General features: G+C 43.0%; 1 protein-coding gene across 2 annotated transcripts in view; it reads left to right on the top strand.

The window, feature by feature from the left end:
* Positions 1–387: 387 nt before the first annotated feature.
* KHDRBS1 (KH RNA binding domain containing, signal transduction associated 1) overlaps positions 388–14,538 on the top strand; it is a 40,184-nt gene continuing 26,033 nt past the window's right edge. For both annotated transcript variants that reach the window (XR_004384970.1, XM_032877051.1), the window contains exon 1: positions 388–981. Coding sequence is in view for 1 of the 2 variants with exons in the window: in XM_032877051.1 (XP_032732942.1) it covers positions 600–981 (382 nt within the window). In the remaining variant the exon portion in view is untranslated. The remainder of the gene's footprint in view (positions 982–14,538) is intronic.

Consider the following 14,538-nt stretch of genomic DNA (forward strand, 5'->3'; position numbering starts at 1 on the left):
CCCACTCTGGTTTATTTCCACACTTCAGTGACCCTCCTCTTCACCTCACTTTACTCCCACCCGAACCCCATTGAACACAGCCCCCCTCCTGGTCCTAGCCGTTGGCGGGGGCGTGGCCCCGCGAGTAACAGGTCTCCCGCCCCACACTCCGCGGGCCCGCGCGCAGACAAAGACATTCCACAGCCCCCGCCTCTCCGCGCACTCGGCCAGAGGGGGAGGAGACACGTGTCCCGCTAGCGCCGAGTCACGTGGAAAAGAAAACGAACGAAGCCCGCGGCCACTCGCGCACGCGCACAAGACTCTGGCCCGGCGGGCTCGGAGGGAAAAGGGGAGCGGGTAGGCGACTTCTTCGGGCTCCGCGGCCGTGCGCAGGCGCCGTGGCCCGACTGGAGACTTTGTTCTCCACGGAGAGACCCAAGGGCGGTGCCGGTGGCTGGCTGCGCACGCGCGCCGCCTCATTTCCGGTGCTCTCTTTCGCTGGGTCGCTCGGGTCGGCTTCGGTCGCTATCGCTCCCGCTCTCCCACCCCCGCCAACCGCCGCTCGGGCCTCTGCCGCTGCCGCGTCGCTTCCTCGATCCCTCGATCGCACATCCGCCCCAATGCAGCGCCGGGACGACCCCGCCGCGCGCATGAGCCGGTCCTCGGGCCGCAGCGGCTCCATGGACCCCTCCGGTGCCCACCCCTCGGTGCGTCAGGCGCCGTCTCGGCAGCCACCGCTGCCTCACCGGTCCCGGGGAGGCGGAGGGGGGTCCCGGGGGGGCGCCCGGGCCTCGCCCGCCACGCAGCCACCACCGCTGCTACCGCCCTCGGCCACGGGTCCCGACGCGACAGTGGGCGGTCCAGCACCGACCCCGCTGCTGCCCCCCTCAGCCACTGCCTCCGTCAAGATGGAGCCGGAGAACAAGTACCTGCCCGAACTCATGGCCGAGAAGGACTCGCTCGACCCGTCCTTCACTCACGCCATGCAGCTACTGACGGCAGGTAAGCGGGCCTCCCGCGTCCCTCTGGGTCGCCTGGCCACCCGGGGGCATGGGCAGCAGTGGCTTTGTTCCGCCCGCTTCCCGCCCCCTCGGGGCCAAGGCAGTCGTGAACTCCCCTTCTCTCATCCTCATCCTGGAGAGCCTGGACTCCACACTCGCATCCCGGCCTTCGGTGCGAGGGAGAATTTCTAGGCTGCAGTGGAGGCCCTAAGGGGACTCGCGATCTCTTAGCGCAAAGATCTTGATGGATAGCGCTGCGCTCCCCGCCCCTTTGCCGACCCTTCCCCCTCCCACTTCTTGCAGCTGCCCTGCGCTCTGAGTGTTCAGATGCTTCCAGAAATGAACCTTTATCTCCCCCTATCCCCAAAGGGAAGGCTTTCTTCATTGCGGGTGGCGGTAGACGCCTCTACTGAGGGTGTAGGGGGTGAAGACAGCCCGAGCCGGGGAGGGACCGTAGGAGGGAAGGCCGAGGTGAAATGGGGTGAGGCTGAGTGCCCTGTCCAGCGCACCGCGGTCTCTGGGGCCGAGTCGGGCTTAGCGGTAACAGGAGTTGCTCGGAGGCAGGAGCAACCTGTGGGAATCGGAGCTTGAGGTTTTCCGAATCAGATTTCCGACTTTAGCAGATAAAATGATAATTGCTATAGAGCTGGAAGGTTGGACCCCGTTATTTTACAAGGTGTTGTTCATCAGAAGGTTAAAAATAATCCTAGAGACCGTGAAATGGGATAGGAGGAGGTAAAGGTGGTTTGCAGGACATTCCCTAAGATGGACAAAAACTGAGAGAAGTTGAAAGATGCTTGTGCACGAAAGGCTTGGTCTTCTTGTTTTATTTCTTTTTGCTTCAGTAGTGAAATAGATTAGGAAAAGTAGTCTTTGTTCTCAGTCTGTAGACTTACGCTCCGTTCCTGCTCTGCACTGGCCAATCACCTAGTCGCTCTGATTTCTCCCTAAAGGCGTCTGTTTTGCCCTCACTTCTAGTTAAAACGTTGTTTTAGTAAGTATTTCTTAGGAGACCTGAATTTTATAAGTAAGTAAAAAGTTGCAGCCTTCAACACTAAAAGAGTAGTTGGACTGATAAAATGGACAGAGCATTATGAAAATACCATTTCCCTCCCCTTTGTTCTCTGTCTTCCTACATTGGTAAGGGGTCTTCACTTTTTAACGGGCAATAAACAAAGCTCACTGTAAGAACATTTGGATAAACTGCTTACATTTTCAATTGCTCTTCTGTAACACAGTCAGATTGTTCGAAACATTGCTGTTCATTGTGTTCTTCTGGCAATCGTTTTGAAGACCAGGATGCCTTTTTTTTTTCCTTCCATGTTGCCTTGCGTATAGCAAACACCAGGTGTTTGAACCTGAAAGCAAGTACATGCAGACTTAGGAGTGGCAGGCCGAATGCTAAATAAAGGTTGACTTGGTAGTCTGATTTTTATTTCCTCTAGTCTTTAAGCAGTCCAGGTTAAATGAGTAAGAATAACAAACTTTAGAAGTTAAAAGTGTTGACTTGGATTTGAAATTCTGACCCTTAGTTACCCACTCTTAGGAAGTTTTCTGAACCTCAGTAACCTTATCTGGAAAGTGGGATGGTGAGTTGAGAAAATTAAATGTCATGTAAAAGTAGTAACACTATTCCCTTTGGCCATAATCAGATAACTTATCACCAGTTTTCTTCTAGTTGTAAATCCATGGTACTGAATAAGGTATGAAAACAAGGTGTTTTGGGGATGCCTGAGTGGCTCAGTCAGTTAAGCATCCCCCTTTGCCTCAGGTCGTGATCCCAGGGTCCTGGGATCAAGTCCTGCATCTGGCTCCTTGCTCAGCAGGGAGCCTGCTTCTCCCTCTGCCTACCTCTCCCGTTGCTTGTCCTTACGTGCGCTCTCTCTCTGACAAATAAATAAAACCTTTAAAAAAAAGAAAGAAAGAAAGGTATTTTTTTTTTTTTGCCTTTCTGACCACACCAAGTGCCTAGTACAGTGTCTTTCAAGTAAAACGTGGTTTCTTAGAATAATCAAAAACTGTTGATTCTTAAAAGTTACTTAGAAGGGGCCCCTGGCTGGCCCAGTCGGTAGAACATGTGACTCTTGATCTTGGGGTTGTAAGTTGGAGCCCATGTTGGGTGTAGAGATTACCGAAAAATAAAAATCTTTGTTAAAAAGTTACTTAGGGGCTCCTGGGTGGCTCAGTGGGTTAAGCCTCTGCCTTCTGCTCAGGTCATGATCTCAGGGTCCTGGGATCAAGCCCCACATTGGACTCTGCTCAGCAGGGAGCCTGCTTTCCCTCTCTCTCTGCCTGCCTCTCTGCCTACTTGTGATCTCTGTCTGTCAAATGAATAAACAAAATCTTTGAAAAAAAAAAAAGTTACTTAAAATTTTCACTCTACTCTTACTGCTAAAATTCTGTTACAAGAAAGTGCTCTTTAATATTTCTCAACTTGGGCTTTTTGGTGTTTATTATTGTGGTTGTTTTTTTTTTTAATAAACTCAAATTTTTGAATTGGAGAATTGGGGCTGAAGTAATGCTAAATCATTGAGAAAACAGACTTGGGGTATATGGATTCTTCATAGTGTGGTTAAGTTTGGTATATATTAGACCTGGCTCTTAATGTATTTTTAATGATCTGGAAAAGGGGTTATAGTGAAGTCAACCCACTGTGAGGAAGTAAGAAGTTGAGAAGACAGAATAATAGTATTTAAACTCTGATAAAGAGGTGCCTGGGTGTCTTAGTCAGTTAAGCACCTGCCTTCGGCTCAGGTCATGATTCTGGGGTTCTGGGATCCAGTCCTGCATTGGGCTGCCTGTTCAGTGAACAGGTAGTCTGCTCCTCTCCCTCTGCCCCTCCCCTCAGCTCATGCTCTCTCTGTGTCTACCTCTGCTTTCTCTCTCTCTCAAATAAATAAATAAAGTCTTAAAAAAAAAAAACCCTCTGATAGGGATATGTGTAAGAAAAATAAGTGTTCTTAATTGTGCCAGGCACTAGTCTGAGCACTTTAAGTCAAATATTTAGTCTTTGTGACAATATTATGAAGTTACTTTTTTTTTTTTTTTTTTAAGATTTTATCTATTTGACAGCACACAAATAGGGAGCGGCAGGGAGAGGGAGCAGCCGGCTCCCCTCAGAGCAGGGAGCCCAATGGCGGGACTCAATCCCAGAACCCTGGGATTATGACCTGAACTGAATGCACACACTTAAGTGATAGAGCCACTGACGCACCCCTGTGAGGAAGTTACTCTTATCTTCATTTTTACAGATGAGGAAATCAAGGCACCCAGAGATTAAATAATTTGTCTACAGTAACAAAATTAGTAAACAGCATAACTAGGATTTAAAGCGCGCCTGAATCTGGATCCATACACTTAAGCTTCCCCATCCACCCCACCCCCTACAATATATAGTACCTGCAACAAATTGTACTTCAGAAATATTTTGTAGGGGCACCTGGGTGTCTCAGTGGGTTAGAGCCTCTGCCTTTGGCTCAGGTCATGATCCTAGGGTCCTGGGATTGAGCCCCGCATTAGGCTCTCCGCTCGGCTTCCTCCTCTCTCTCTCTGCCAGCCTCTCTGCCTACTTGTGGTCTCTGTCTGTCAAATTAATAAATAAAATCTTTAAAAAAATATTTTGTACTACTTGGACAAAATGGTACCATTTATTTGAGCGCATTGGAGTGTTAGCTAACAGGTCAGTAAAGATAATAAGGCTAGAAGAAGAAGGAAAGCCAGAGAGCAGAGCCTAGCTCTTGCAGCTGACTCTCCTCAGGTACCTCTACCCATTTCCAAAGAGAAGCCTCAAGACCCAGACCGCTCTTCCTTCAGCAGCCACATACCCCTTTGTGCCTCTTTCCCAGCCTTGCTTTATTTTCTTTGAAGATTTTATTTTTGAGTAATCTCTCTTCCCAATGTGGTGCTCAGACTTAGAAACCTTGAGATCAGGAGTCGTATGCTTTACTGACTGAGCTCATCAGGTGCCCCTCTTTACTTTATTTTGCACTTAATCAGCATCTGATGTACTATATATATTTGTTATGTGTGTATTTGTTAACCGCTCCTCCTTCAACAGCTAGAATGTCAGCTCTACCAGGGCAGGGATCTTTTGTCTGCTTTGTTCACTGCTCTATCTCCTGTTCCGTGAAGCGTGCTGCACAGAATGGACTCTTGCTAAATATTTGATGAACGAATATTCATCTTCATTGCATGATGGAAAAACAACACAGTTCTGAAAGATTTACATTTTAAATATAGAGTTCTGTGTTAGCCAAAATGATACTCAGTTATAATGACAATTAAATGCATTCGCAGATGTGTAAGGACTCAGTCTACCCGTACTTGTTTTCTTTCTTTCTTTTTTTTTTTTTTTTTTAAGATTTTATTTATTTATTTGACAGGGACAGATCACAAGTAGGCAGAGAGGCAGGCAGAGAGAGAGAGAGAGGGAAGCAGGCTCCCTGCTGAGCAGAGCGCCCGATGTGGGACTTGATCCCAGGACCCTGAAATCATGACCTGAGCCGAAGGCAGCGGCTTAACCCACTGAGCCACCCAGGTGCCCCCATACTTGTTTTCTAAAACAAAAATAATTTATCTTGTGTTACATATTTGTGTAATAAACATACAGTGCTTGTGTGTATATATATCACTATTCTTTTTCTACTTTGTACAATTAGGGAAATATAAGTTTGTGTAAATGACTCAGGAGTAGTACGTAAACATTTTGTATACCTTAACAATTCCCACAAGATCTTGAAAATATACTTAGAAACCCGTCTTTCAAAAGCAGTCATTGGGTATTAAAGACAGTCTGTTGAAACTTCAAGATACTTAATTCCTTTTTTTGATGCACAATATGTTAGAGAAATATCTATTTCATTTCATTTATAGGGGCTAGCAAAATCTATTAAAATCAGAAAGTGGAATTAGTTGCAAAGAATTCTAGACCAAATATAAGTATAAATAGTAAGGTAGATAGGCCGAGGTTATCACTGTTTCAGCAGTGTTGTTGTTTACATAAGAAAGTGGTCAGAGTTGCAGCTGATTACAAGATAAAGATGTACAAATCAGTACATGTCTGATACATGAGCAGTAGCCAATTAGAAAAGAAATGACAAGGGGTACCGGGGTAGCTCAGTGGTTAGGTGTCTGCCTTCGGCTCAGGTCATGATCCTAGGGGTCCTGGGATCGATCCCCATATCAGGCTCCCTGCTCAGCGGGAAGCCTGCTTCTCCCTCTCCCACTTCCCCTGCTTTTGTTCTCTCTCTTGCTGTCTCTCTTTCTGATAAATAAATAAAATCTTTAAGAAAAAAAAAAGAATTGACAAAATCTCATTTTTAGAATAGTATCCAAAAAATTACAAATTAAAAAGTAGTATCAGTTGCCTTGGGATAAGCAATAAAAATCAGTTCAAAATGTGTATGAATAATCATAAACAATAACATTAAATAATATTTAACCTTTGTATAGAGCATGTAACGTGCCATGAGGTACGCTACTTACTCAGTCTTCTTGGCCATTCCATGATGAATTTTTATCTCAGTATTACAGATGAGGAATATTGTGATCACATATTATATGTCAACTTAAAATTTTACTAAAGATGATCAAGGAAGATCTGAACGAGAAGAGAAATATGCCATGTCCTGGGGAAGTTGTGGGGTAGGGGGAGGGAGATGGGGTGGTATGGGGACTAACAATGTTAAGACAATAGGATTTGTAACATGCTGATTTTTTGCATTTCCCAAACTAATTTCAACAGGATTTATTATTTATTTATTTTTGAGAGATGTATTTATCTTAGTGCACAAGTGGGAGGGGCAGACAGAGAGGGAGAAAGAATCTCAAGCAGACTCCTCCCTGAGCACAGAGCTGGTCTTGTGGATCGATCACATGACCCGAATACAACCTGAGCCAAAACCAAGAGCCAGACACTCAGCGACTACACCACCTAGGTGCGCCCAATTGGATTTATTTTTTTCAACCTGACATTGAATATAAAGTAGCTGAAGAGAAAATGAAGATAAATGAGAAAAAAATTTTTGGAGACCGGAAAGTAATGAAAATCTGCAGTACTAACTAACAAATTCACTCAAACAAAACTTAGGGTTTGAGAGGATGAGAATTAGAAGGAACTCAAACATTGCTGGTGGAAGTGTGTATTGATAAAACCACTCTGGATAACAGCGTAACATTTCATCTGAAAGTTAACTTCCAAATTCCTTAAAATTCAGCAACATTCCTAGGAATATGCCGAAAGAAACTTTGGTATGTGAATGCCTCATTCATAAAATGGTGCACCTTGTTCACAAAATGGTGCAGCTTGTTTCACCATTGATTGGAGACTGTGAGCTTTTCAAAATGAAATATTTATATAGCTGTGAAAATGAGAACTTATAGCTACATGCAACAACATAGAGAAATCTTGGAAATCTGCTATTACTCAGAAAAGCAAGTCCCGTAAGGCTAGATACACACGGTATAATACTATTTTTATAGAACATAATACTAGTGAGATTAAGAAAATATTGTTAGCATACATTTTTCTCTGATAAAGTAGCTTTTTACAAAACTAAACATATGTTTACCATACGATTCAGCAATTGCACTCTTGGGCATGTATCCCAGAAAAATTAAAACTTAGTCTCACACAAACCTGTGCATGAATGTTCACAGCAACTTTATTCATAATAGCCCCAAACTGAATACAAACCATGTGCCTCCCATAGGTGAATAAACTGGTACATTCATACCATGGAATATTATTTAGCAATAAAAAGAAATGGTAAATGCAGCAACTTGGATGGCTCTCAAGAGAATTATGCTGAGTAGAAAGAGCCAGTTTCTAAAGGAAACATGTATAATTCCATTAATTTAACATTCTTGAAAATACAAAATAATGGAGACGGAGAATAGATAAGTGGTTGCCAGTGGTGAGGAACAGCTGGAGGGACCTTGGCTATAAAAGGGTTAGCCTGAGGAATCCCGGTAACGGAACTGTTCTGCAGTTCTTGACTGAGGTGGTGCTTGCATGACAGATTAAACCGCATAGAATGAAACATGCACACATAAGTCGGTATAAAACTGATGAAATCTGAATAAAGCCAGTACGTTGTATTAATGTTAATTTCCTGGTTATGATACTATATTATATACGTGCAAAGTGTTAATCATGGAGAAAAGTGGGTGAAGGGTATGTGAGATCTTTTATTTCTTACAACTACATATAAATCTACAGTTATCTTTAAAAAAGGGGGGGGGTGCCTGGGTGGCTCAGTTGGTTACACATCTGCCTTAAGGTCAGGTCATGATCTTGGGGTCTTGGAATTGAGCCCCACTGCAGGTTCCCTGCTCAGTGGCGACGAGTCTGTTCCTCTCCCTCTGCCCTTCTCCCGACTTGTACACACTCTTGCTCTCTCACAAATAAATAAAAATCTTAAAAAAAAAAAAAAGCTCTAAACTCTAAATTGTACCATAAGAAAGAGATGCAGAAGACCATGGTCAATATATCATAACAGGTTTTGCCACTATCCTGGAATGTGAAAATTGAGCCCTTTACAGGACTCTACTCAGACTTTGGGGGATTTTTGTGAACCAATACCTATCTTCTGTCCACATTGTCTGGGAAATAATTCTGTTGGTATCTTTTCCTAGGGAGCTAATCTGCAGCTTTCGTCACATTTTCAAAGGGGTCCATGACTTTAAAAAAGATTAAGAAATGATCGGTCTGTGTTCTTGCTTAAAACAGTTAAGTAACTTGATAAATAAGACTGGAGCTTTTTTATACAAAGATAGTAAACTTACTGGTCTTGTAATTCCACAAGGTGGGTACCAACAGAAAAGATACAGGGCAGAGAATTACAAATTTGGGGATGATAAAGTCATATAAAGTCATAGGGCAGAGAATTATAAACTTGGGAATGAATAAAGCCATGAATCATTGAGGGTGTTAATGGTACAGTTCTTTCATTCAGTAAACATTTGTAGATGGCCTGTTGTGTATGAGACATTATACTAAAAATGGCAGGTACCCAGTTTTTGATGGAAGGGAGGGAGGGAGTAATGTGGTTAGAAATATGAACCAAGTGCATTGAGAGTCAAGAGGAGGGCATGACCCCTGACCTTGCGGAGCAGAGATCCTCTGAATCTTGCCCTCTTAAAAACACTGTCTGGATATCTTAGAAAATCTTGACCATTTTCTTGATGCTTATGCAGCCCTTATCCAATGTTTAGTTAAGAAATGTACATGGTAATCTGTTTTTAGTTAAGCCAATCCAGTTGATAAAGTTTGTATATAATTTTCCCTGACTTTTCTAATATTAGCATTTTTGTATTTATTAAAAAAAATTTTTTATCCTCTTTTTTAAAAGTAAGAAGGGAAGACTAGAGAGGTTTAATTATTTGCTCAAGGTCACATACCAAGCATGTAGCAGAACTGGGAATCAAACACAGTTCTGTCCAGGTTCAAAACTCATGCTCTTTCCTCTGAGATAGGCATTTAAGAAGCAATCCTTGGTAGCTCTTTCTGCCCACAGGTCTTATCCCCGTGCTTTAATAAAACCATTTTTTGCACCAAAAAAGAAAAAGAAACCTCATCCTTTAGAGCTTACAATCTGATAGTGGTAAGACATACCAAAAACGGAACAGTTAAATTATAGGAAAAGGTAGAATAAAAGAAATGCCACAGTATTAGTTGAATTTACTCTGACTGATGGAAGGAGTGACCTCGGTTTAAGTACCTGCTGTGTCACTAACTAGTTTTGTGATCTTGGACAAGTTAGATAACTTTTCTAAGCCCAGGTTTTTGCACTTGTTAAATAGGGGTAGTCCTGGTTATAAAGACAAAATGAAACAATACAAATTCCTGATGCATAGAGACACTGGATGAAATATGGTTTTTCTAAGTGTCTGGCTAGAAAACAAATGGGTCACCTCTCTGTGTTGTTTACACTTTAGCTTTCCTTTCTTGACTCTTGGGACACCCAAGGTCTCTAGAGGCCTAAGCAAAGATCACTTAAAGGAGTTAGTTTCAAAAAAGATGTTTAGAAATTACTTTGGCCTGAGGGTTAAACCATTTTCAGGAAGCTTCTCGGTTTTTTTTCTTCCCACTACAACCTACTCCAAGCTCTCCAAGAAAAGTGAGGCCAAGGAGAGAAATGGAGAACTAAAGAAGAAAAGAAAAACAAGATCAGGCTACTGAGCGTCTGAAGTACCCAGAGTGCTTTCATGTACTTCAACCACAGGACAGGGTCTGGGGCTATAAACTATACCCGAAATTTTACAAAATCAACTCTTGCTTAAATAAAGTGCCCCCCCTTGAGAATCTCTTCAGTAAAGGCAATAATTAAAGCATGAGGTTTGAAGTTAGAGAAAGCCTGGGTTTTGATCCTTATTTTAGTACTTGAACAGTTTTGAGTTTGTTTGCTCATTTGTAAAATGCGGATAGTACCGGCTACTTCACTGAGTTGTTTTGTAGGATAAATGAAGTAATATTTGTATAGTATTTGATACATAGTAGACATTGAATGAATATTCAGTCCTTTCCCTTCCAAACATGGAAGATGAGCCCTCTTGAATACTTACTGTTGCCTCTTTGTGTTTTGCTTTCTAGGCTAAACTCTCCTGATTCTTTTATCTTTTCAGTGCTCAGTTTTATTTAATCAGCCTTCTGGGACTTCTCTAAAAATGCTTTAATATCCTTTTAAAACCGTGAGGTAAACTGGACAAAGGGATTCTAATGAAGATATGATTAGTGCAAAATATAACGGAAAGATCCATGTTATAGAAAGAAAGGTCTTGAGTAAGCGTCTGCCTTCATCTCAGGTCATGATCCCAGGGTCCTGGGATGGAGTCCTGCATTGGGCTCCCTGCTCAGTGGGGAGCCTGCTTCTCCCTCTGCCTGCCTCTCCCTCTGCTTATTCGTGTTCTCTCTCTGTGTCTCTGACAAATGAATAAAAAAATCTTGAAAGAAAGAAAAGAGAAGCGAAGCAGGCCTGCCTTTAATTTACTGGGTGCCATTACATTGCATAAAGACAAACCTTTCTCTTGAGTTCAATTTTTGTAGCTCTCCTTCCTGTAGGAGTACAACAGATTAACAGGCTTTGAGTCTTACCTTCTTGCACTGGCCAAGTAAAGTTTCTGGAAAGTGCTATAAAATATAGCTGAAGGGCCTAACTAGATGGTAGCAATTAGGACACACAGAGAGACATTTAAAATGAAGCATGTAATTTGTTCCACATTTTTAGAAACTCTTTGGTGATGTTTTCAGATCACAAATGTGGCATCTTTGTTCCTAGGATTTTTGAGGATTGAGTAACCAGTTTTCCAGCCTGGAAACTCAAGAAGAGATGTATTCAGAGATGGTAGGCTCAAAACCAGTGACTAGAAAAAGCTAATATTAGCAGTAAGTGGGAGGGCAGAATAGGGGTCAGGATATACCACCAGTAAAACAGCAAACAAATAGGGTGTTGAATGAAGGGTTTAGTCTGTTAATTTTTTTTTTTTTAAGATTTTATTTATTTGACACAGACACAGCAAGAGAGGGAACACAAGCAGAGGGAGTGGGAGAGGGCGAAGCAGGCCTCCCGCCGAGCAGGAAGCTGGATGTGGGGCTCAATCCTAGGACCCCGAGACCACGACCCGAGCTGAAGGCAGGCGCCCAACCAACTGAGCCACCCAGGTGCCCCTAGTCTGTTAATTATTTTAAGGTCAAATTTGTTCTGTCTTTCAAACAATGAAACATAGGAGTGTGAAGAGCACACCCCTCTACAGTTCTTCTCATAAGAGTAAAGGTTTAGTTAAGGATTTTTACAATATTGGGCACCTGGGTGGCTCAGTTGTTAAGCATCTGCCTTTGGCTAAGGTTATGATCCCAGTGTCCTAGGATCAAGCCCCGCATCGGGCTCCCTGCTCAGTGGGAAGCCTGCTTCTCCCTCACCCACTCCTCTTGCTTGTGTTCCCTCTCTTGCTGTGTCTCTCCCTGTCAGATAAATATAATTTTTTTAAGAAAAGAATATTTATGGGGCGCCTGGGTGGCTCAGTGGGTTAAGCCTCTGCCTTCGGTTCAGGTCATGATCTCAGGGTCCTGGGATGGAGCCCCGCATCGGGCTCTCTGCTCGTCGGGGAGCCTGCTTCCTCCTCTCTCTCTTTCTGCCTGCCTCTCTGCCTACTTGTGATCTCTGTCTGTCAAATAAATAAATTCTTTAAAAAATTAAAAAAATATTTACAATATTGGGGGGGAGCTGTGGCTCAGTCATTTGGGCATCTGCCTTCGGCTTGAGTCATGGTCTCAGGATCTCCCTCTCTCCCTGCCCCCACTCCTTTTCTCTCTCTCTCTCTCTCTCTCAAATTGGTCAATAAAATATTTACAATATGGGGTTGGGCACGTGGGTGGCTCAGTCATTAAGCATCTTTCTTCAGCTCAGGTCATGATCCCAGGATCAAGCCCGGCATCCGGCTCCCTGCTCAGCAGGGAGTCTGCTTCTTGCTCTCCCTCTGCTACACTCTATCTCTCTCTCTCTGTCAAATAAACAAAATCTTTGGGGGGGCAAAAAAGAACATTTACAATATAATTAGCAGTTTTAATTGTCAGCAAGCAAGGGAGTGTGTGCTTTTGGGCATAAACAGTTAGCACACCATATTCTATAATATCTGAAATTAGGCGCCTTTTTTTTTTAAGATTTTATTATTTATTAGAGAGAGAGAGCATGGAAATGGGGAGGGTCAAGGGGAGAAGCAGACTCCCCATTAGCAGGGAGCCTTATGCAGGACTCGATCCGGGGACTCCAGTGTCATGACCCGAGCCGAAGGCAGTCGCCCAACCAATTGAGCCACCTAGGTGCCCCAAAATTAGGCTTTTTAATAAGCAGAAGCCTTCAGTTTGAAATTCTGAACTCTTATGAAGTCTGTCAGAATCAAAGTGACTTTCCGTCACCTGTATACTTCACAGCTGGACTTAGTCTAAACAGTTATTTTTAAAAACTGTTAAAGGTATGGGTTTGTACGATGTGTTTGAATAGTAGATCTTTTTTTTGTTTTAAATATTCTGTTTTGTTTTGTTTTGTTTTAAAGATTTTATTTACTTATTTATTTGACAGACAGAGATCACAAGTAGGCAGAGACGCAGGCAGAGAGAGAGAGGAGGAAGCAGGCTCCCTGAGGAGCAGAGAGCCCGATGCAGGGCCCGATCCCAGGACCCCGGGACCACGACCTGAGCCGAAGGCAGAGGCCTCAACCCACTGAGGGTTGAATATTCTGGCGCCCCAAATATCGTGTTTTTAAGTAATCCCCACACTCAACATGGGTCTCGTACTCATATCCCTGAAATCAAGAATCACATGCTCTACCAACTGAGCCAGCCAGGTGTCCCTGAAGTAATATATCTTTATACCTTAAACCAGTGGCTTTCATACTTTGAAAGCCACTGATTTAAGATATAAAGAGGTATTACTTTATATTACTTTATATCAGCATAACCTAGTAACTTGCTAGAAATGCAGATTCCTAACACAAATCCCAGACTGGGATTGGGGCCCAGTAATCTAGTTGAACAAGCCCTCTAGGTGATTTTGATGCATACTGAAGTTTGAGAACCCTTACCTTAAAATTACAGAAGGTAGAGGGGTGCCTGTGGCTCTCAGTTGGTTAGGTGTCCAGCTCTAATTAACAGCTCAGGTCATGATCTCTTGGTTGTGAGATCAAGCTCCGCCTTGAACTCCCTGATTAGCCAGGAGTCTGCTTGAGATTCTTTCCTTTTCCCTATGCCCCTCATCCCCCTGCCCCATGCTAGGGCACATGCATGGTATCTGTCTCTCTCTCTTAAATAAAATCTTTTTAAAAATTAGAGGAGATAGAAACACAGTGTGGGGATAGTATATAAGGAGAATGTTCTGTATTATTTAGACTGTCCCAATGACTTAAAGGAGTATAAATTTAGTTTTTTGACTCTTTTCAGTGGACCATATAACATTTTAGTTGCTGTTCATTGCCTGTGCACACTGCCCCATCTCTGTTAGTACTCCTGTTGTAGCACTTAAGTGTACTTCGCTTTCATCTTCATAGACTGGGAATGTCAGTTTATAAACACAGTGAAGATGGGGATTATATCTGACTTGTTCTGCCGTATGTCCTGTATTGATAGGCTAGATGTCTGGCCCTTTGTAAGTCTCCCCTAGTGGTTAATGATCATACCTGTATCTCCCCCGTCATCTGCCTCTCCATAGGAAGCACTCAAATGCTTACAATAAATGAATGAATGAGTGAAATTCCCTAATTATGGGAAATCTTTCTGTATACAAAGGTTATATCTGATGAAACTATTTTAATCTGTGACTTAAAAATACCTCAGTGCATGTTTTCCTTTAGGACATTGACTAAACTTGGGCTAGATAATGTTGACGCTTAAGCACTTTCTAGGAAATGGGCTTTAGTTAGTATGTGTACATATGTTATTTTATTCAGTCTTTATAGCAGCCTCACAAGGTAGATACTGCTTTCATTTTACAGATGAAGAAGCCTAAAATTAGAGCAATTAAATAACTTTTCAAAGTTGACACAACTAGTGAGTAGCCAACAAAGA

This window comes from Lontra canadensis, unplaced genomic scaffold, assembly GCF_010015895.1.
Source record: "Lontra canadensis isolate GAN:19392208 unplaced genomic scaffold, GSC_riverotter_1.0 scaffold60, whole genome shotgun sequence".
NCBI classification, from domain to species: Eukaryota; Metazoa; Chordata; class Mammalia; order Carnivora; family Mustelidae; genus Lontra; species Lontra canadensis.